At 37.4% G+C, this 23,659-nt stretch overlaps 1 protein-coding gene across 1 annotated transcript in view; it reads right to left on the reverse strand.

Annotated features, from left to right (window-relative positions):
• Positions 1–23,659, reverse strand: part of STK4 (serine/threonine kinase 4) — an 86,692-nt gene that overhangs the window by 58,738 nt on the left and 4,295 nt on the right. Inside the window, exons 2-8 of the mRNA XM_041732928.1 lie at positions 22,705–22,785; positions 16,945–17,073; positions 13,789–13,903; positions 8,171–8,335; positions 4,284–4,451; positions 3,259–3,396; positions 284–412 (exon numbers count right to left, since the gene is read on the reverse strand). Of these exons, the coding sequence (XP_041588862.1) occupies positions 284–412; positions 3,259–3,396; positions 4,284–4,451; positions 8,171–8,335; positions 13,789–13,903; positions 16,945–17,073; positions 22,705–22,785 (925 nt within the window). The remainder of the gene's footprint in view (positions 1–283; positions 413–3,258; positions 3,397–4,283; positions 4,452–8,170; positions 8,336–13,788; positions 13,904–16,944; positions 17,074–22,704; positions 22,786–23,659) is intronic.

Raw genomic sequence — 23,659 nt, forward strand, 5'->3', positions numbered from 1 at the left:
TCTGATCCGAGCATTCGTTTTTCCGAATAAAAAAATTGAAGAAAAAAATAAATTAAATTGAGAAAATGATATGGGGCAAAACAGTAAAATTTGAAAGTGTCTTAGGATGAGAAGAAGGCCAGCCTCAGCAAGCCATTACCAGTGGCCAGGACAGGACATAGTCATTCAGGAAGTGTCTTCAGCTCCAGGCGGACTTGTTAGCCCCTACTCACCTCAACTGACCCGGCAATCATAAAATAACATGCATTCATGCCTGAGGCCCACAGCACTGCCTGCCACTCACGGAGTTCTCTTCATCATCCTGGTCCACCTCCCGCTGCTGGGCTTCCTGGCGTTTCAGCTTCACATCCATGGCCTCGTTAATTAAGTCCCGCAGTATTGATACTCCCTTGGCACTTTTGACAAACGGGTGCTTAAAAAAGAAAGTAGACAACACTGGCAATGGTTTATAGGGCACCAGTGCATACACAGTACCCAGCACACAGTAGGTACTGGATAATAGCTGCTTAATCAACAAATCTCATCTTTCTCTATTTTGGGTAACAGCTGTGAAACCACACTCACTTTATCACTCTGACTGCACATTCAGGCTTTGCCCATCTTTTTCAGCCTGGCTGCAAAGTCTCTGTTTCTGTCTGCCAAATCTAGAGATTCTCAACAGAGTGGTACCACCCCCTAGAGGAAGTTTTCTAAACATGCTGGGAGCTTGTCACCATGTTTGGAGAACACCAATGGTGTGTGAGGAAAAGCAGGAACACCAGCACTCCTTCCAAGTGTGGAAGAGTCCTGCACAACAACGAACTGGGGCACTTTGTGCACACCTTTCAAATGTCTCAGAGTATATGTATACTTTAGTAAATAATACCAAAAATGTTTTTCAAGAGACAAGCAAAAAGTCTGGTAATTTAGGGGATGATTTTGGAGGGGGCTTAAATGTCATAAAGACATTGTTTAAATATCAGTGAACAATTTATTCATCCCGTTTATTCCTTTCATACAATGTACTACAGAGCATTTCTGAAAAAGTTAGATAAAAAGGGATTTTAGCACAAAAGCATAGTTACTACAGAAATACTAAAACTGGTCACAAATATCTAACAGATGTAAACTCAAATATCAATCAGCAAAGACACTTGAAACACAAGGATACTGTGGAATTTCACTTATAAAAAAATGCTTGAATATTATTAATATTAGCACTACCTTACATTTTTCTTATCTTGCTTGTTGTACAAGGAATCCATGCTGTGAAAGTTACCTATGGAAATTCTTTTTTTTTTTTTTTTGAGATTTCATTTATTTATTCATGAGAGACACACACACACAGAGAGAGAGAGAGGCAGAGACAGAGGCAGAGGGAGAAGCAGGCTCCATGCAGGGAGCCCGACGTGGGACTCGATCCCGGGGCCCCAGGATCATGCCCTGAGATGAAGGCGGCGTTAAGCTAAACCACTGAGCCACCCGGGCTCCCAACATATGGAAATTCTTTTTGAGGGGTTTCCTGTTGTCTTCTCAACTTATTCTGTGTTGTCCCCAGTGTTTCTCTTTGAAATTCGTTCTCTATCACCCAGCACCCACCAGAGGATATGGTCTCTAAATGTTTGTAAGTACTCAAACTGAGAGAATGCCTCAGCATGTGCTGGGGCTGCAAAAAAGATTTCCATAAAACCACCAATACCCCATCCTGGCAGGAAAATAATGTGCCAATACACATAGAAATAAGAGCCAGCTCATTTGGAAGAATATCATATTTCCTTGTTCTCTCTTCTCTTCATTTGGAAAAATCTATAAGACTATTTCCCTCTTCTTATCAGATACAAATAAGCCTGGTCTGTTATTATTTAACATCATTTTTATGCTAGCATCTACCCATTCATTGTCCTATATAGCTTGAATAGAATGATTTCTGTTCTTACTGCTCCTAAATCTAAACTCATTTATGGGGACGCCTGGGTGGCTCAGTGGTTGAGTGTCTGCCTTCAGCTCAGGTCGTGATCCCAGAGGCCTGGGATCCAGTCCTGCATAGAGCTCCCCACAGGGAGCCTGCTTCTCCCTCTGCCTATGTCTCTGCCTCTCTCTCTGTGTCTCTCATGAATAAATAAATAAAATCATTAAAAAAATAAAATAAACTCATTTATGGTTCTAGGTTCAGGTATATAACTATCTCATTATATCTGCATGTTGAGTCAAGCTAGAGCCTATTGCTATACTGACAAATATTTAATTATAAATCTTTATGTCTCCATTATATCATATACATTATACTAGCTCTTTTTAAATTATGAACATAAACAGATTTCATGATTTATGAATTTCAATCCAGAACAGGAGTGGAAGTATTAAATATACATATTGGTTAAAAAAGGGGGAAGAGGGGAAATACTGGGTCTGACACAGCTGAAAACCATTGGCCTAGCCCAAAACAACCATAGATATTTGTCAAATCCACATCATACTACTTTTAATATGGGTAAAACAGCATTCAAAGTTATACACATTATGCCACTTAATCTTCACCATAAGAGGCAGATAAACTTTGTCTCCATTTTACAGATAAGAAAACTAAAGCAACAGAGAGGTTATATTATTTGCCCCAGGTCACAAAGCTAGTAAACAGGGAGCCAGGATTCAAACCTGGGCAGTGTGATTCCTGAATCCAATCTCCTAATCACTGAGCAGCTGGCCTGCAAACTGTTCCCATCCTTCCAGGCCCACGCTCCGAGGTGACCTGCTCCAGGAGAGCAGTCTCAGTACCGCCAGCCCTAAGTGGCCTCCTCTCATCCGGACCTACAAGGGCACCTACCATTAATCTCAGTTCCTCATCGGAACAGGGTAGATTTGTGGGCACTCCTGCTTTGGAACCTAGAAGACCTAGGCTCTAGTTGCAGCTCTGTTGCCTCTCAGCTGAACGACTTTAAATAAGTTAACCTTTCTAAGCTTCCATTTTTTCACCTATAAAATTGAAATAATACCCATCCCTCACAGGGCCTGTGTGATGATTATATGGCACCCAGCACACAGCAGGTGCTTACGAAATGTCGGTTCCCAGTCTCTGACCCCCACAGAGCCCTCCATTTTCTTGCACTACTGTCTTGTTCAATGATTTAACATTCTCTTCTACTCTGTTAGATTCAAAGCTCCCTAGAGGCAGAGAATGTCTTATACTTCTTTACCATCTCCAAGCAGGTGAATTGACAACATCTTTTGGCCAGTACATGAATGAAACAGAGGGAGGCAGCATCGTGGGGAGACTCATACCTGTAGGAGTTGAGTGGCTGTGGCTCTCTGCTCAGGGCTCTTTACAAGACATTGCTTCACAAAATCCATGAAGTTATCGGACCATAGTTCTGGCTTTCGAAATGTAGGGGGAGGGTTGGTGGGAATCATAAAGATGGCCTAGTTAAAAAAAAAAAAAAAAAGGTTTTCTTGGTAAAAGTGGTGCACTAATAAAAATATGACTAGAGATACCTCTGAAATTGAAAAAAAATATTTTCCTCTTATCCACTGATAAGCCCATCCAACACCAACAAAAGTCTAAGTGTCTCAAAGTGGGAAGTATGACAATTAGAGAAGTTGATATAGCTCTCTCTCTCTCCCTCTTTCATATGTATTCTTGTCGCCTCAACCTCACGATATCTAGCAAGGTTTTTTTGGTTGTTGCTAACCACTGTACTCTGGCTTTCAAAGTGAAAAGGCAAGAGCTGAGAGCATCAATATCCTGACAGTAATCTCAGCCCTACAGCCGTCAAAGTTCCCTCCCCCATAAAGGTCATCATCACCACAGGATATGAGCAGTAACTGCAAGGAGATCATAAACCTGGAAGTCCCACAAATTACAAGGGATTCATTAACCTCCATGCCAAGCCAATTTAATGTATTTGAAAAAACAAAAAAAAGCCAAAAAAACAGAACACCACATTGCAGTTAAATTCTAACTATTTTAAAAAATTAAAACTACTACTTACTGAGTTTCCAATAAAAGAAGAGCCAGAATTAAATAAAAAAAAAAAAAAAAAAAAACCTCTATAATAAGCAGCAGCTTATATTCTTTAAATCTACCAGTAAATCCTCTCACCCTTCCCCACTCCTCCCCCCAAAAAAAGAGGGAACTTATCTTTGAACACACGAGTACTTGAGTTGATCATTGATTACAACTAGTGGAGTCTGTACTGACAGTTACCAATTATATACAACTCATTCATTTACTATTAGGTATCTAAATCAAGTAAGTCACTAACTTTCTAATGACGACCAGTAGCTAATCACCCTACTGGTGTCCTTACCCTCATTGGATGGATATCGGCATATGGGGGCTTTCCCTCAGCCATTTCTATGGCAGTTATTCCCAATGACCAGATGTCTGCCACACAGTTGTATCCAATTTCCTGAATCACTTCCGGAGCCATCCAAAATGGTGTCCCTATCACTGTATTCCGTTTGGCCATGGTATCCTAAAACAGAGAAGGGTAGAGATTAACGTTAAGCTTTAAAACTATCGAGGAAAGGAGACTTTTCGAACAATAAGAAACATCTTGTACTTGGAATATATATAAAAACCATACTCAAGGCATGATCGAGCAGGTCACAAAAAAATTCAAATGACCTAGAAACATAGAAGACTTTGAATTCTTAAAACACACACATTAAAAAACCCACAAAAATAACAAACACTAAAATGAAGTTGACAAAACTTTCAAAGATTAATAATAACTAGTGCTGGTAACAGTACAGAAAGTCAAGCACTGGGCAGCCCAGGTGGCTCAGCGATTTAGTGCCACCCTCAGCCCAGGGTGTGATCCTGGAGACCCGGGATCGAGTCCCACGTCAGGCTTCCTGCATGGAGCGTGTTTCTCCCTCTGCCTGTGTCTCTGCCTCTCTCTCTCTGTGTCTCTCTCATGAATAAATAAATAAAATCTTAAAAAAAAAGAAAGTCAAGCACTAAAATAGCATTACTAGAGTATAAATCAGTACAAGTTTTTCTGGGCAATTTGGCAATATTTGTCAACTTAAATATCCATATCCTTTGATCTGAATCTTTTTCCAGAAATGTATCCTATATGCAGGTATCTAAGATATACACACAAGTGTTAGAGAAATATTTGTAGGAGAGGTGGGAAAAATAAAAAGGAAATAACCCAAACGACCATCTAAAAGGGGGTAAATGAAACACAATAAATATCCACCGTATTTTTTTTTTAAGATTTATTTAAGGGTGCATGGGTGGCTCAGTTTGTAAGCGAACAGGTCTTGATTTCGGCTCAGGTCATGATCTCAGGCTCCAGGGATTGAACCCCAGGTCCAGCTCCCCACTTGGCAAGGAATTTGCTTTCCTCCTTCTCTCTCTGCCCCTCCCAACCTCCCCCACCCTCATTCGCTTTCTCTCTCTCTCTCAAATAAATATATATATTTAAAAGATGTATTTATTTATTTATTTGAGAGAGAGAGAGTGCATGTGGGGGGGGGGGGGGAGGTGGCAGGGGCAGAGGGAAGAAGACTCTCTGCTGAGCATTGAGTGCTGGCTCAATCCCAAAACCCTGAGATCATGACGTGAGCTGAAATCAAGAGTCAGGCCCACTGAGACACCCAGACGCCCCATCCACCATATTTTTTTAAAAAGGAGGCGTGGAAAAATGTATAAGACATATTATAAAAAGAAAATTAGATGGCAAAATTATATATAATATATAATCATGTTGTATGCATTATATGACAAATCAGTAACCAATAATAATAAATACTGTTGTTATATGGCTAGCAAAAGAAAAATCTCAATACACACTGAACTATTAACAATAGTTACACCTAGAAGGTAGAATCACAAAGGACTTTTAGTTTCCATCCCATTATTTCTACAACACTCTGATGGTTTACATGGAGATACAGAACAAGTGCTATCAAAAAATTAAAAAAGAAAAATCATGTGTATGTGCCTATGTATACATATAATTTTTCTTTTCTTTTTTTATAATTTTTCTTTTTATTATATACATAGATTTTATAAAATGTATATATAAAGTCTTAGTTTGAGGCTTAAAAAATAGGAATCTAGCACACATAGGCAAATAACTATTTGTCTACTTCCCCAGAATGGTGTGGCCTTAATGAAAGAGAACCTTTCCAGAGCTCCTGTATTTTAGGAAGAGGACGATTTTAAACAGAACTAAATATGCAGTAGGAGTCCCCATCATCATCATTCCTGTTCCTTCTGAAATGTCTGTGGCTTCAGTTAGGCTATGCCAGTCAGGAACAAATGACAGGTGATATTTTTAAATTGATCTCACTTTGTTGATTCTATGTAAAAAACTAGCACAGGAACTACCTTAGTGCTTAGTCATTTCCTTTGCTCTGAAACTTAAATTTGCAGTTTTCAAATGGTGGTACTCAAGTTGTTTTTGAGAATTATATCCTTGAAATACTCATCATTTAGAAAAGAGTATTTTGGATACCTAGAAATTTTTTGAAAACTAAGATTAATGAGTGGATACTAACCCAGCCTGATCTGTATTACAAAGTTATACTAATGCATAGCATAACAAGGGAAAATATTAAGTTCAGAACAGACTATGGCTACGTATGTCTGTATTTATACATATACATAAACACACACATATATAACTTGAAGATATAATTAAAATGTTATTCCAAATTACCAAGCAAAGGACAAAAAAGCAACTGGGCATCTGGCTAGTCATTTGTAAAACTCTATACTTAATTTCCTAACTTATACTTTTCACCAAATAAAGTTCAAATAGGTTGAAAATTTAAATACAAAGCACAAAACCTAGAAAGTACTAAAAGGAAGTATAGATGAACAGTTATACAATGTTGGAGCAAAAAAAGACTTTAAAGGTGACATCAAAGGCAGAAACCATAACATGAAAGGGAGGTGGATTTCACTATATAAAATTTGGAAACTTTGGTGTTTAAAGAAAAATCATAATGAAAGTAAAAAGATAACTAGCAAACTACAAAAAGATGTTTCAACATATATAACATAGGATTAATAATTTTAATATAAAATTTTAAGTTTTGGTTTACCTTTTTCAGATTTTTTTAGAAGGTCCAACACAATTAGGAAAATTAAGATGAACAGGTAAGTTCCAAAAGAAGAATTATAAATGGCCAATAATCAAATGTAAAAATATTGCTTCAAAAATGATTTAAAAATACAACTTATTGCTCATTCAGCATTGGCAAATATGAGGGAAAATGAATACATCCTTTTTTTAAAATTAATTATTTTATTTATTTAAGTAGGCTCCACACCCAATATGGGGCTTTAACTCATGACCCTGAGATCAAGGGTCACATGCTCTACTAACTGAGCCAGCCAGGCCCCTCCAAAATGGATACATTCATATATTACAATTGGGAGCATAAACTGTTCCCTAGAAGCACTTTATGTGTTAACAACAAAATCTTTTGAAAGGTCAGAAATGACAATATGGAATAAGTTTCTGATTTTCTTTTTTAAACAACAAAGCAATTTTTGTGCCATTGCAATACCTATTAAACTCCCTAATATAATCTAGGCAGATTTAAAAGCAAAAACCAAAAAACGCTACCTGATACCAACTCTAAACAAACAAAAAAATATTTTTTCTACTGCCCAAGAAAACTGTTTGATATATAATATTGTTGTGAATTTTAGTACTACCTGTCCAGAACTATTTCTATTTTTCTACATCATATATACTTAGATATTTTTCAAAACCAAATAATTCTACATTTCCTGTTTTGAAACGTGGTTTTTTTCAATGCCATGCACTGGTGAGGTGGGAGGAGACTCAACAGACTATCCTGGAACAGGACAAGGAGAGTGTTTTCAGTAAAGTAAATGCCAACTGCTACCGGGTTGAGATGGTGTTAAGTCTTATTCTGCAAGGAAAGCAGTTTGGATTGAATTTTTCTTCATTTTGTAAATTTAAACTTCTACTCTATCATTTCTTGCTTCAGCTTTTATTTTTATCAAAGTTCAGTCACAGGACCTAAATGCCAGGAAAGGACCTAAAATAACCTACTACCTCTTTCGCAACTTAGTGGCACCTTCTATAACTTTTTTACGAATACAATGAAATTGGGTATTTTATTTAAAAAAATGACTAAATGAAAAGAATTCCTTCTCAGGATAGAACTGAAAGATACCAATAGAAGTAACATTTTTACTTACTGTAAGTTGACCTGCTACCCCAAAATCTGCAAGTTTTGCATGTCCTTCTGTATTTAGCAAAATATTTCCTGCCTTGATATCCCGATGTATTTTTCTCATAAAATGAAGGTATTCCAGTCCCTTAAGTGTTGATTGTAATATTGTAGCTATCTCATCTTCTGTTAACTAAAAAAAGAATGGAAAATTAAAATTCTATCAGTTTATATCATTTTACATTCAAAAAAGGCAAAAATTAGATCCAAGTGCCCTTCCAGAATATAAGATGGTATTCAACCTGTGACAGCATTTGACAGCTTACACCATCACTCCATTAACCCCTACTAAAGTTACATCTCCTATCCTGTATCTCCCCAAACATCAGATTCATGTACCTGATCACAACATCTTCAACTGAATACCTAACAAGCATCATAAGCATAACACGTCAAAATCAAATTTTTTTATTTCTACTGTTACCCTACCCATCTACTTACCACCCGCCCAACCTACTTATTCTTCCCACAGTCTTCTCAGGGAAAGGCAGTTTGAATTGCCCTGGCTGAAAACCTGGAGGTCATCTTTGGTTCTTCCCTATGTTCAAAATATATCCATATATATCCTCTGTAATCACTAATCACCATGGTCCAAGCCACCAGCATGCCCTGCCTAAACTATCCAAATAACTTCCTAACTGGTCTTCCTAACTGCTTCTGCCCTTGACCCTTGACAATGTCTGTTCCACATGGCAGTGAGCCATAATGAGCCAAAATGAAAGCCAGGTATGCTCAAAATTTTCCAATGGCTTCCTGAGCCACTCAAAATTAAAGCCAGTCCTCATCAAAGTCTTACATGAGCTAGTTCCCAGCTACCTTCATCCTCTACTACTTTCTATCTTGCTCATGCTGTTCCAGCCTTCCTTGCTGTTCCTCAAACACTCAAAGCACACTTCCAGTTCTGGACCTTTTCATCTCATGTTCTTTCTGCCTACACAATTCTCTTCATGCAGAAAGTCAGAAAGGCCTTCCCCAGTTCCCTCCGTTCCTAGATCGTTCTCTATTCATTGATCCTACCTTGTTGGTAAATGCAGTATTATATCCTCATCTGATTTACACATTTGTATACCTACATGTGATATCTTCCCTATTAGGAACATAACCCCATTTTAAAAAGTCCTGGGGGCTCCTGAGGGGCTCAGGTGGTTAAGGGCTTCTAACTCTGGGTTTCGGCTCAGGTCATTATCTCAGGGTCATGAAATTGAGCCCCACATCAGGTTCTATGCTCAGTAGGGAGTCTGCTTGAAGAGTCTCTCCCTCTGCCCGTCCCCCACTCATGAGTGCACCTGTGCTCTCTCTTCCTTCTCTTTCCTTCTTGCTCTCTTCTCCTTACTTGCTCTCTTGTTCTCTTTCCTTCCTCCTTACAAATATGTAAGTCTTGAGCATCCCAGGTGGCTCAGCGGTTTAATGTCGCCTTCAGCCCAGGGAGTGATCCTGGAGACCGGGGATCAAGTCCCATGTCAGGCTCCCTGCATGGAGCCTACTTCTCCCTCTGCCTGTGTCTCTGCCTCTGCCTCTCTCTCTCTGTGTGTCTATCATGAATAAATAAATAAAATCTTAAAAAAAAATGTAAGTCTTCAGACTTATTAAAAATAAATAAATAAAAAATAAAATGTCTTTGGTTTGTTTACTATTGTATCCCTAGCACCAAGAAAGCCACCCAGGACATAACAAGTCCTGAAAAAATATTTGAGTAATGATGAATAAATGAAAGCACGAATGCCGATCAACACAGAATATCTGCTCAGTTCCATGGTGATTTGGGGCAGACCTAACTCTAGTGCTAACCAAATGCAATCCATCAGCAAACTGTCTCCCTTTTGACAAACAACTCATATTTAGAAGAGAGTAGGCTGTGGGGCAAAAAACATGGGAATCGGGATGAGAAACACCTAGTTTTTACCCTTGGCTCTACATTCTAGCTGTATGACCTAAGCAAGTTATCAAACTTCTCTTGGTCTCGGTTTCCCAAACTAAAATATAGGACTATCACATTTCTTCAAGAATGTCATGGAAATCAGATGATGTAAGTCATATAAGAATACACATGGCTTAATAACTACTATGGTACCAGTCAATGAACAAATAGTTAACAAGCATCAATTATGAGCTAGGCACTCTGCTAATAACATTAAAAATAGCATTTATTGTACTGTAAGCACTATTTTTTTGATTTTGTTAAATCTTTACAAAAATCATATGAAATAGGTACTATTATCATCACCATTTTATAGAAAACGAAGCTGAAACACAAACAAGTAATTTGTGCTAACAAACTATAGAGCTCTTACTGTAGTCCAAGCAAATACTACTGATAAGGTTGCAAGCTAGAGTTTGAGTACCTTCTGCAGTGGAACAGAACAAAGTTCATGTGACTTATTATGCCTTATTCTAATCAGTTAAGCAAATCAGTTAAGGGAGCAGTGCCCAATATTAATATAATGTGAACCACAAATACAACTTTTACTTTTCTAGTAGCCACATTAGAAAAACAAGCAAAATTGGGGTGCCTAGGTGGCTCAGCCGGTTGAGTGTCTGCATTTGGCTCAGTCAGGATTGGGTCAGGTCCTGGGATTGAGCCCTGCATTGGGCTTCCTGCTCAGTAAGTAAGAAGTTTGCTTCTATCTCTGCCCCCCTCTGCTCAAGCTCTTTCAAATAAATAAATAAAAATCTTTTTTTAAAAAAACAGCAAAATTTAGGGATCCCTGGGCTCAGCAGTTTTGAGCCTGCCTTTGGCCCAGGGCGTGATCCTGGGGTCCCGGGATCGAGTCCCATGTCGGGCTCCCGGCATGGAGCCTGCTTCTCCCTCCTCCTGTGTCTCTGCCTCTCTCTCTCTCTATCATAAATAAGTAAATCTTTAAAAAAAAAAATCTATATTGTCTGTAAAAAATAAATAAATAAATAAATAAATAATAAAAAATTTAAAAAGCAAAATTTTAAAAAAATAAAAATAAATAAAAGCAAAATTAATTTAAATTAATTAATTTTTAGTAATCTCCAAATCCAACATGGGGCTCAAACTCATGACCCCAAGATCAAGAGTTACATGCTCCTCCAACTGAGCCAGCCAGGCACCCCAAAATTAATTTTAATAATATATTTTAATCATATTTGTCCAAAATATTACCATTTCAACATGTGATCAATATATTAAAAATGTAAAGTTTTTATGTTTTTCTTTTTGCAGTAACTCTTCAAAATCTGATATTTTATACTTATAGCACATCACAATTCAGACTAGCCACATTTAAAGTCCTTAATAACCACACGTAGCTATTGACTGTCATAGTGCACAAAACAGAACTAAAACATTTTAAAAAATAATGAGTAATAACTAAAGATTAGCACTTAATAGCTTAAAATTACATAAATACAATAAACTAATATTAAAACATCAAATGCACCATCAAAATTCATTTTGGATGGTTTCAAAATACCTGAAACAATAACTTAATGCTGCACAGAAGGCCTGGAACCCAATTTTTTTTTTTAAGTAAGCTCCATGCTCAGCATGGAGCACAATGCAGGGCTTGAACTCACAACCCTGAGATCAAGATCTGAGCTGCGATTAAGAGTCAGAAGCTCAACCAACTGAGCTGTCTCTGGAGCCCAATTTTTAATTCAATAAATCACACAAGATTTGGGACTTCTTTAAATGTATCTTATGGTAGGACATAATTCCTAGCTAATAGGAATAGCTAATAGGAATAGCTAGCTAAAGAATTTGCTATTTGATTAGAAAAAATTACTAATTCTGAATAATGTAAATTAAGAAAAGGATATGGTCATATAGATAATCCAAAGTTACAACTGAGTTTTATTTTTATTATTTTTTAAATTATTATTATTTTAATTCCAGTATAGTTAACATACACTATTATATTAGTTTCAGGTCTATAACATAGGGATTCAACAATTCCATATATTACTCAGTGCTCACCATGATAAGTGCGCACTTACTCCCCTTCACCTATCTCACCCATCCCCCATCCACCTCCCTTCTGGTGACCATCTGTTTCGTTCTCTAGTGTTAAGAGTCCATTTTTTGGTTTGTCTATTTTTTCTTTGTTTGTTTGCTTGTTTGTTTCCTAAATTCCACATGTGAGTAAAATCATACAACACTTGTCTTTCTCTGACTGGCTTAGTTTGTTTAGTACTATACTCTTTAGATCCATCCATGTTGTGGCAAATGGCAAAATTTCATTCTTTTATATGGTTGAATGATATTTATAAATATATATACACATATAAGGATACACCTCATATCTTCTCTATCCGTTCATCTTCCAATGGACATTGGGCTGCTTTCGTGATTTGGCTGCTGTAAATAATGCTGCAATACACACAGGGGTGCATATATCCCTTCGAATTAGTTTTTGTATTCTTTGGGAAAATACCCAGTAGTATGATTACTGGATCTTAGGGTAGTTTTATTTTTAATTTTTTGAGGATACGACTTGAATTTTAAAATATTCTTAACCTTATAATTTATATAGTGCCTCACAATATCCAAAGTACTTTCACATATTTAATTTTCACAATTCTGCAAATGCTTAATATAGGTATTATTCCTGTTTTTCTTATTAAAACAAAACAAACTAACTAACTAAAGGCTAAGTTGTCTCTGGCTTCTACTTTTATCCATTCACAGTCCACACAGAAGCCACAGCAGCAACAGCTTCTTGTTGTAGTTGGAATAAAAGTCAAACTCATTACTGTGGCCAACAATACCAACAGGATCCAGGTCTGCTCACCTATCTCACATCATCTCCTACAGGTTCCCCCAACCTCTCCTCTTTCCTCACAGTAGCCTTCTTTATGTGCCAAACCTGTTCTAGCCTCAGGATCTTTGCACTTATTCCCCTACCTAGAATGTTCTTTTAGAAGTCTAGCTCCATCTTGTCATTCAAGTTTTACTTTAAATGCCAACTCCCTGAGTGGCCTTTCTCCATCATCCACTCTCAAGTAGCTCACTGAACACTCCCCACCAGTTCTGTTCCTTCAAAGAAATTATCACTATCTGGTATTTTTCTAGTTACCATCAATTGGCTTTTTGGTTGCCCTACTAGAAAATGTATAAGCACAAGAACAGGGTTGTTGTCTTCTTTACTACTGTATCCCTAGGGTTTAGAACAATGTTCTAGAAATATTTACTGTATAAACAACTAAATCTGAATTAAAGCCCTCGACTCCTAGCTTTTATTCTAGTGATCACAGTAAGGGCAAATAATCTTTCACAGAGATTATTCTCTAATTAATAGAATACAGACATTGTAAATCTATAATCATGCTGGGTAGGAGAAGAAAACCAAATCTAAATTTAAACATTTAAAACTCATTGCTTCACCAAGGTTTGATAGTCACTATTTTCTTTCCCACTATGAAATAAGCAAAACATGCTAAATATCACTGCATTGGGCTGGTATCAAAAACACCACTTTTAGGAGGCACCAGAAATAAAGGGGGAAAGAATCATGGAAAAGAGGAAATTCAACAGTCATCTTTCTTGGTATGGCAGTAGGAGAATGCCCAGGAATATAAGGCCAGAGACTAGCTCAGCTGCATTGTTCTAGAAGGTAAACTTACCGTTTTATTCCGTAATCGAATGATATCAGACACGGAACCAGCCCCACAGTACTCCATAACAATCCACAAGTCTGTGTTCTTAAAATAACTGCCATAATATTTGACTACGTGAGGGCTAAAGAGAGAATGACAACACAAATAAGTGAACAGCCTTCTATACATGAAAATTAGTTTCTCTGCTTAAAAGATCAATTATTCATATTTAAGGTTAAAATAGATGCCCTCTTGATAAAAATGTAAATATGAAGTAATTATCGTTTTCTAAATAATAAATAACCAAAGTGAAAAAATGTATGGGTACTTTAACCTGCATTTCTAGGTCTACAGTTCCTCCCAGGAAGAGAACTACAGCTATTCAAAAATAAATAGTTACCATCATAGTACTGTTTATAACAATAAAAACTTAGATACTATCTAAATGTCCAACAATAGGGAGTTTAAGAAATAATGATATAGCCATATAATGGAATAACCACAAATCCATGGAAAATATTATAGAAGAATATTTGATGACATAAGATAGCCTGCTTAGAAAGAAAAAAAGAAAGAAAGAAAGAGAAAGAAAGAAAGAGAAAGAAAGAAAGAAAGAAAGAAAGAAAGAAAGAAAGAAAGAAAGAAAGAAAAATAGGTTACATAATAGTAAGCACAGTGAAATTCCAAAAAGAGATATGGAAGGATACATATACCAAGTAGTATTTAAAATGATTATCTCTCCAAAGGGAAAGGTAATTTTCTTTTCTTTTTATTTACATTTTTCCAAAAAGTCACATGTATTTTATAATAAGAAAAAAAAATCACACTATAATCTATCATAAAGAAAAAATATTCAAGGGGAGCCTAGGTGCCTGAGTTCGTTGAGCATCCAGCTCTTGATTTCTGGTCCAGTCATGATCTCAGGACCCTGGGATCAAGCCCCATGTCGGGCTCCCTGTTCAGCAGGGAGTCTGCTTGTCTACCTCTCCCTCTGCTCCTCCCCACTGCTCATGTGTGCCCATTTGTTCTCTCTCTCTTTCAAAAAATAATCTTTTAAAAAAATTTTAGGGGATCCCTGGGTGGCGCAGCGGTTTGGCGCCTGCCTTTGGCCCAGGGCGCAATCCTGGAGACCTGGGATCGAATCCCATGTCAGGCTCCCGGTGCATGGAGCCTGCTTCTCCCTCTGCCTATGTCTCTGCCTCTCTCTCTCTCTCTCCGTGTGTGACTATCATAAATAAAAATTAAAAAAAAATTTTTTTTTAATTTTTTAAAAGAAAAAATATCAGTATCAGACCTGGAATTTTGGGTCTCAAGCTTGAAGAGAGATACCAAATGAGATTTCAGAGAAAAGTCAAATATCCTATTAAAATGAAATAATCTGCCCACTGAGAGCGACTAGCTTTAATTAGATTGTTATCAAGGCTAAATAATGTTGCATTATTACCAAAGATGCTAAAATGTACCCGGTTTCATCAATGCTCAGAATTTCAAATGTCCCTCACTCTTGAGAAACATGCCAATGACAAGGACAGCAGGAAATACACACGATTAATGAAGACATGGATGATTTAAGCCTCTGAGGTACAGGTTCCCACATCTGCTCTCCCTCCCTTAAATTCCTATAGTATTTACTGCCTTTACAAGGAAGTAATCTCAGCTATTTACTGTTGGAATGTCTTCTATGTATCTTGTATCATCGGCTAGATTTTCCTGTACATATATAGGCCTGGTCTGTCCAATTTGTCTCTAAACTCCCAGAGAACAAGAACTCTGCCCCGTACTTCTCTGTCCTCCTTACCATGCTTAGCAGAGTAGGCTCTTCGAAATAACTCTTCTTTAATTAGACATATTTGCATACTCTGTTTGAAATATAGCTCTTGTGTAACCTAACAGAAGAGTCAAAGTCCCTTGGGGCGCCTGGGTGACTTAGTCGGTTAAGCATCTGACTCCGGATTTTGGCTCAGGTCACGATCTTGGGGTGGTGGGATCAAGCCCTGAGTCAGGCTCCGCGCTCGTGGGGAGTCTGCTTGAGATTCTCTCCCCTTCTCCCCCTGCCCTTCTCTCCAGCTCGCATATATTCTCTCTTTCTCTCAAAATCAATCTTTAAAAAGGAGTGGCAAAGTTCAATGTGCCAACTGGAAAGAGCTTCTATACTGTGTGTATCTCATAGAGGTGGGAAAGGAAAACTTCTACCAAACTATGGTCCATCCAGTCAAGAAATACATTTCATCTAGTAGAGAATAACCACAAAAGTATAAGAATAAAAGAAAGGAAGGGAGGGAGAAGAAGAGAAGTAACTGCATTCACAAGCCTGTGAGATCTAAGGGCTCCTGGGCAAATTTCCTCGTAGGCAGCCTCACCTGCTCCAATGCTGAAACTTTACAAATTGGAGATCCTAAGCTTTCTGCTGACCACAAGAGCTTTGGGAGGATGGATGCAGCCTCTGGAGCAAGACATTCTCATTCTCCTTTCCACTCCCTAGAGCTGGCATTGCCCCTAAGTTTGTATATCTCTCAAATTTAAACAGTAGTGGGGAAGCCAGCTCCATCACTGCAACCAACTCATGTTGTGACTGAATTGCAGAAGAGATCACGTGCTTTTCTGTGGCTGCCTGGTGGCCTGACTTCCTGCTTAAAGCATTTGACAAATCTTAGTTCCTCAAAAATAAAATTCTTAACTACTCTGAGCTTGAAGAATTCTTTTTTAAATGTGAAGGAACAGCAATACATTTAAAAAATGCTCTTTTTTATGGATCTATCTGATATTCTAATGTTTCTACAGCTAAAAGTATTTTGATTATCTCTTCTTAGCTATCTCTACAGAAATGTTTTCTCAATAGGAAGTAAAAGAGATCATTATCAGATGGAGAAAAAAAAAAAAAAAAAAGCCAGCACCACCACCTTCTGCCTCTCTGGCTCCTCTTCCTAGTTTTGAAATAGGGAGCTTACTGCAAAAACAAAACAAAAAAATCTATGCGGAAACAGAAGCTATAAAAATTTAGCTACTAAAACACACATTTTTTTTTTATCAGATTTGTTTCTGAAAAGAACATGCGTAGTGATTCCACCTAAACTTTCTCTTCCGCAAAATCTCTAAGTAAATACATCTGTACGTGTTAAACTCCAAATAATCACAGCTAATCCAAAACCATGTTCTGTCCAAAGTAACACCACATGCCTTTACCTGTCACATTGCTGCATGATAGAGATTTCTTTGATTATCTCCTGTAGGTCTGATTCCACTGGAACTTGCTTAATTGCAACAATCTGACCAGTCTCTTTGTGAATAGCTTTGTACACACTGCCATAGGACCTGTGATTGGGGGAAAGAGAACATTTATAAAGGCAACGCGAGTCCAGAGATAAAAAGTGGTAAAACAAAGGCAACTCATGGTTCTAATTTATATCCCTAAGTGCCTAATACACCTATATTATTTACAACTGCAAAACTGAAATAGCTAAAGTACTTTGGGAAAAAAACTTAATTTCATATTTAATCTTGACTGAAGGTATTCAATTAAAATAATCACTATTATAGTAACTATCATGCATTGCCTGTCTGATGTCTGCTAGAAACTGTGCATCATTCCAATTCATCCTCACAAAAAATAAACAAACGGAAGAAGTCATTAGCCCTATTTCATAGAAAAATGTGTAAAGACTCAGAGGTTACAGGACTTGTCCAATGTCAGAGGTGAAAAATAAGTGGCCAGGCCAGGATGTGAATCCTGATGTGTCTGAATACAAAGCTTATGTTCTCCCCATATCTACCCAGACTAGAATGCAGAAATGGAGATCTATGTATTCTTGTGTTCACTCCAGTACCACAAGGTCCTTCCATCCTTGCTCCTTAATTGCAATAATACTTAAAACATTATGGAAACTAATTAAAAATCTAAGTCCCTTCAAATGTTAGTATCATGTGAACACAGTACACACAAAGCCTTTTACTCCATCTTCCCTTAGGAACTTATTATCAAAATAAATACAAAGCTATCTGTCCATTCAGTTTGGGGCCCAAAAGAACATGAGACTTAGAATAGAAAGACCAAGGATTTGCACCCTACCCTCATGACATATTGGCCATCATTTGCAAACATATTAACCTTCTCATACCTAAATGTTCTCACCTGTAAAATGACAACTCAAACTACAAGATAGTTGTTATGGTCAAATATCATCACCCCACACTGATTACATTTTCACTGGAAACCTTGATGGCTGTCAGTGAAAACACAATGAGTCTTTCCTTCTTCCCAAACCCACCTATTTCTTCACACTGTCTTGGCGAAGAAACAACAGAACAGCACCACCTGATGTATTAAAGTAGCTGAGAGCTCTAGCTGCCAAAATGATGCTCCAGAACCATTTCAAAGTGAAAGTAACATAAAACTAAAAAAAAATATGCAAAACACATTTTAAAATTTCCATCCCATCAGACTCCCTCATGTTGGCAAAACTAGTATAATGATCCTTAAAAGTTACATAATTTTTTTTTTTTTCCCAGAGAAAGGCAACCACTGACCGTGTGTGGAATACCTGCCTGCTGCCCCTTCTTCCTTATGAAGATAAAATTCTGATTCACTGGGACAGCCAAGGCTTGTTCCTAGGGGATAAAATACGGCAGTCCAGATAGTCAGCATTCCTATTCCTTCTGCTGGTGACTGAACTAGTAGTAAGCATAGGACCTAGCTCTGGTCAATGAAATTTGAGGGGAATTCTGAAGGGATTCTGCGAGAGGCTTTCTTTCCTGATGAGAAATGCACAAGAAGGCCCATTTTTACCTGCCACGTCCTTTCCTACTTTGGTTACCATTTTGTAAGGCATGATGGGTGAAACTAATGCAGCCATCTTGAGATAGAGAATTACAAAAATGCTAAACCATTATCAAGCCAGTTCATCATTCATCAACCCCAGCTTTATTATTACTTAGTTGCCCTTATAAAATGCCCTTATTGGTCAGCCATTGCTCGTTGGGTATTCTGTTATTCTATAAAGTTATTCTGGTTAACACTAGGTCCTGTATGTGTGAAAATGTCCGTATTTCACATTCTCATTGGAATCAGTTCTGCTGGATAGAGAGTTCTTGGACAATAGCTTTGCCTCAGCACCCTTTCTACAGTTTTCCAGTTTCTATTAGTTGCTGAGAAGTTGGCTATCATCGGATTATCACCTTTCATAGGTAATCTATCTTCCGGTAGCATTCAGGATTTCCTCCTTATCCTTCACATTCTACAATTTTACTATAAAATAACTAGGAGTTGATTCATTTGGCACTTCATAAGCTTCTTCCATTTGAGGGCACAGGTTTTTCTTCAAGTCTGGATATTCTCAGCATTATCTATTTCCTATCTCTTCTATTATCTCCTCTAGAATTCCTGTTAGACTTATATTGCAGCTCCTCAATACATGCTGACCTCCTGATTTCTAACAGTTATTTCTCTGTCCTGCATTTTGTGATCAGTTTCATTTCTATCTCTCAATTCACAAATTCTTTCAGCTTGTCTAGTTCACTGTTTTTCCAACTTCTTGGGCTTCCAGAACTTCAATCATTGCCAAGATTCCCAACTTTAATTTTTCCTGTAACTATCTGCTCGTGTTCATCACCTGGTGTTCTTAAGGATGTTATTCCCTCCTTGTATCTTTTTGAAAATCATCAACAAACATGTTAAATCCCTTCTGAGATTGCTTCATTGTTTCTATTTCCTTAGATGTGAATTCTCCCATTTGTTCTGCTCATTATTCCATAGCAGTATATTCCTTGATTGGGTTTTCTTTTATCTCAAATGATTTTCCTCTACACAGTGCTAACTGCCATGAGCATTTCATGTATCTTGATGGTTTCATGGTTTTCTCATCCAGTTAGCTAGATGCTACAACTTGAAGTTGGTTTTGTGTTAGGAGTTGGGGGATTTTTTGCCTCTCTAAATCCCAAACCTGAATGCAGTCAAGGCCCAGTTCCTATTGTCAAACCAGTACCTCCACTTTTTTCCCAGGCCACAGGCCAATGAGATTTTCTAACAGTGATCAGGCAAATTTATTTCACCTTTAGTTCATAGATGGGGAGCCTCATCCATCCCACAACTTCATGTAGGAAGCACACCTACCATCTTCTGACAAGGACAGGGCAAGCTTTACTCTCCTCTTACTATTACATAGCTTTCCCATCCCTGGTCCATAGCTGGCCATGTGTGCTTTTATTTAAAAATTTAATTTTCACTCCTTAGTTTTATCTATTTGAAATGGAAAGAGAGGTCTCTGCACATACTCAGCAGTCCTGACCAGAAGACTTCCCACACCTCCCTATACTATCTTGAGAGCAAAGAATACTCCAATAGCTTATATGAACAAGTAAGATTCATGATTCCACATATCGCACTTACAGTAACCTGAAGAGAATTTAGAAGGCTTCAGTAATTGTTGCTTTTAGGCAAGTCCTGTAAGACCTGATTCCCTACATAATAAAAACTATAGTGACTCAATGAATTTTGACCGGTAGAGAACAAAAATGATGGGGAAGGAGGGGTTCTACATGAGCCATACAAAGCAAGGATCAATTTGGAAAAACAGAAACAATATAGTATCTGAAGCCAAATTAATTAGATATAAGTCTTAACAATACCACTCACTAGCTATGAAATGAGGAGCAAGATGTTTTTGTTATCCTATGACAAAAACTTGAATGAGTCAAGGTGTAAAACTTTAAGTATAACAGAAGGAAAAAGGTGCTCAGTTCTTATTCAAAATACTTTCCAAGCATGGGTCACTTGTCCTGGTCTGGAGTGTTGGATCTACTCTGCCACAGATCCACAGGACTTCCTCCATATACAGAACAACTGTGGGTTCCAGGGACTCTAACACAGTCCATCAGGCAGAGCTCATTTCATAAGGCACGAGTCAGTGAGTGTTCACAATCTACTCATTTTCCAGAACAATTAAAGGATGGCAAAAAAAAAAAAAAAAAAAAAGGATGGCATGGCAGTTTGTATTTCAACAGTTAAATGGAGTTAAGGTCTTCCTCCAGGATTCTGTTAGTTCAATGAAGCTTGTTCAGTTTCATTCAGTCACGATGACAGAAATCCAAGCATCTATGGTAACACTTAAAAGAACACTATGGATAAAACAAGGAGAAAGATCTGAAGCTTTATTTCGATTTTCTTGCTGGTTTTATCTTTGTAAGGAAATTCCAAGTTTCTCGATGAAGGCACGCACAGATCTAAAAGACAATTAAAAACAATCATAATTAGCTTAGTTGCCCCTTCCTATATTATCAGAATATATTACTGAGATATTTTCTGTCTGTAGTTTTCTTTTGGTGTTCCCCAAACCCAATCAACTCAAACAGGGCTCCCTCTAGGAATGCCTAAATATACTGAGGATTTAAGATTGAACTGTAATTTGATATGATATGGTCTGAAATATGCTTCAGTGGGTAGACTTAACAACAAAATAAGCATAGCTGCCATTTATTGAGCACTTACTATGTGACAGGTACTATACTCAGTACTTTACCCCTATTATCTTGTATTTTGGGTAATGCTGGACATAACCCAAATGACGGGTATACTAATATCTGTGCTTTTTAGCTGTGGTTTATGAAGCTTCAAAATATTAAGTAATTTGCTCAAGCTCACTCATTTATTGTAACTAATAAACAGTAGAGCAAGGGTTTTAACACAGATATAACCTCAAAGTTTATGCCCATACTACTGTAACACACTTCTATCAAAAATGAAAGAAACAAGTTAGTTACCCATTTAATTATGCCTACCATGCTTTATCTTATTCAACCTGTAAACACTGTGAGATTAAGGGCATTAGACTCACTTCATTGAGGAAACTAGCAAGGAGACCAAGCTACAGCTGAAAAGGACAGGCAAGAGATGTGGAAGGTCTATCACTTTCCCATACCTTTAAGGATGCCAAGTCAACTTGCAGTCTTCGCATTCATTTTGTACTTGTCTTCTAAAGCACAGCTGGTGGCCTCTTTTACTTCCCTTCTCTGGTTGATGTCTTCATTCCAAAGAGTATTTTTCCAACTTATAAAAAGATGACTAATGTTTTTTACAAGGAGGCAATCCATGAAAACAAAACCTACTCCATGTAATCCAGGATCAGGTTTAACATTGCTGACCTATATTAGACATACATAACACTAAACCCCAAAATAATTTAATGACATATAAGACTTGATTCCAAGGACACACTTAACTTAAACAATAGACATTTTAAAAAGTAAGTATTTCAGGTCTTCTCTTGAACTATAAGTACTCTTGAGAGACTGAACATGTAGACACACACACACACACACACACACACACCTGCTTATTTATGCAGAAACTATCACTGAAGAATACACAAAAAAACCATCGTTACTAAATACCATTTCAGCAGTATTTTATACACTTATTCACAAATTTGGATTTCAAGTAGTCCGCTGGTTCCCAACCTGGAATTGTCAACCTCTGGGAAGTTGTGAAGGTAGTGACAGTCCTTGATTTACTTACTATGCTTCACAAAGCTACATTAACTAAGAAGCTGAATTCCATTTTATTGAAACAATAATTATTACGAATTAACCCGAAACTCTGAACAGCAAATAAAAATGATTAATAAAAATTTTAAATGAAGTATAGACTAGTCAATGCTGTTACATAAAATCATGTAAATTATGGATTCTATAAAAGAGAAACCAATAGATGCCCTTGGTGTTGAAGAGACCAGGCATCACTAAATCTGTCTATAATAGTAATTGGAGGAAAAAGGGAGAGGGCATTTCAAGCTATAAATTTACCCCCCCACCTACCCAGAGCAGTGCCATATGTAACATTCCCCCTCCTTAGGTTTGTGAATTATTGGCATAAGAAAGGTTCAGCTCCTTCTGGTGTTGGAGGAAGAAAAAGATTGGGACCTACCAGTCTACCTGTATTTTCTGTACACTTACCCTTCTCCAAGTTTCTCTAAGACATCAAATACTTCTTCTGGTTGTTTAGTTAAACTATCTTCATCCAACTTTTTCAGCTGCCTGGGAATGAAGAAATAAAAACAAAATACTTTTTGCTTGCTAGCAACTAGACCACAAAATGCATTATATTACAATTAGCATCTTAGGAATTGCTCTATAAAGCTTCTACTAGTAAACAACAACAAAGGCAAGCTAACAGACTTTTTTAAAAGCTTTATTTATTTAAGTAATCTCTATACCTATTGTGGGGCTTGAACTCATGACCCTGAGATCAAGAGTCCCACACACTTCCGACTGAGCCAAACAGGTACCCCAAGCTAAGAGTCTTAAGGGATGCTGAAGGGCTGTCTATGGCAGTATTCACCTGTCCTGGGTCTCTCTGGTAAACATAATCAGGACGAGAAGGTAAAGAACTACCAAGCGTCATACTACAGTTCAACAGATATAAGAAATTTTCTAACAAAAGTTGTTCTCAAATGGTTTTGACTGCCTTAAGAAGTCCCTAGTTCCCCATCACTGGAGAACTTAAACAGAACATGAATCATCATTTGGCTTAAATGCTACAGAGTTGATTCAAGCTTTGACAGAACCTTTGAAATCCATTTAAATCTTGAGATTCCATGAATTAAAATAGCATAATTATCTCTTCAGAAGAGATGTTTAATACAAGGTTAACTACAAATTAAAACATGGTCTCAGACTGGAGGCCAAGAAAGACAGAGACTCTTGCTCTCTCTAAGCAAGATTTTGGTAATTGGGTCAAAACATAGGGATTCTATTGGTATCACAGAAACAGAAAGTGGAAGACAGAGACTTTTGCTCTCTCTAAGCAAGACTTTGGTAATTGGGTCAAAACATAGGGATTCTATTGGTATCACAGAAACAGAAAGTGGAAGGTATACACTTAGACATGATCAAAAGTGAAAAAGAACTA

This window comes from Vulpes lagopus, chromosome 18 (genome assembly GCF_018345385.1).
Source record: "Vulpes lagopus strain Blue_001 chromosome 18, ASM1834538v1, whole genome shotgun sequence".
NCBI lineage: Eukaryota > Metazoa > Chordata > Mammalia > Carnivora > Canidae > Vulpes > Vulpes lagopus.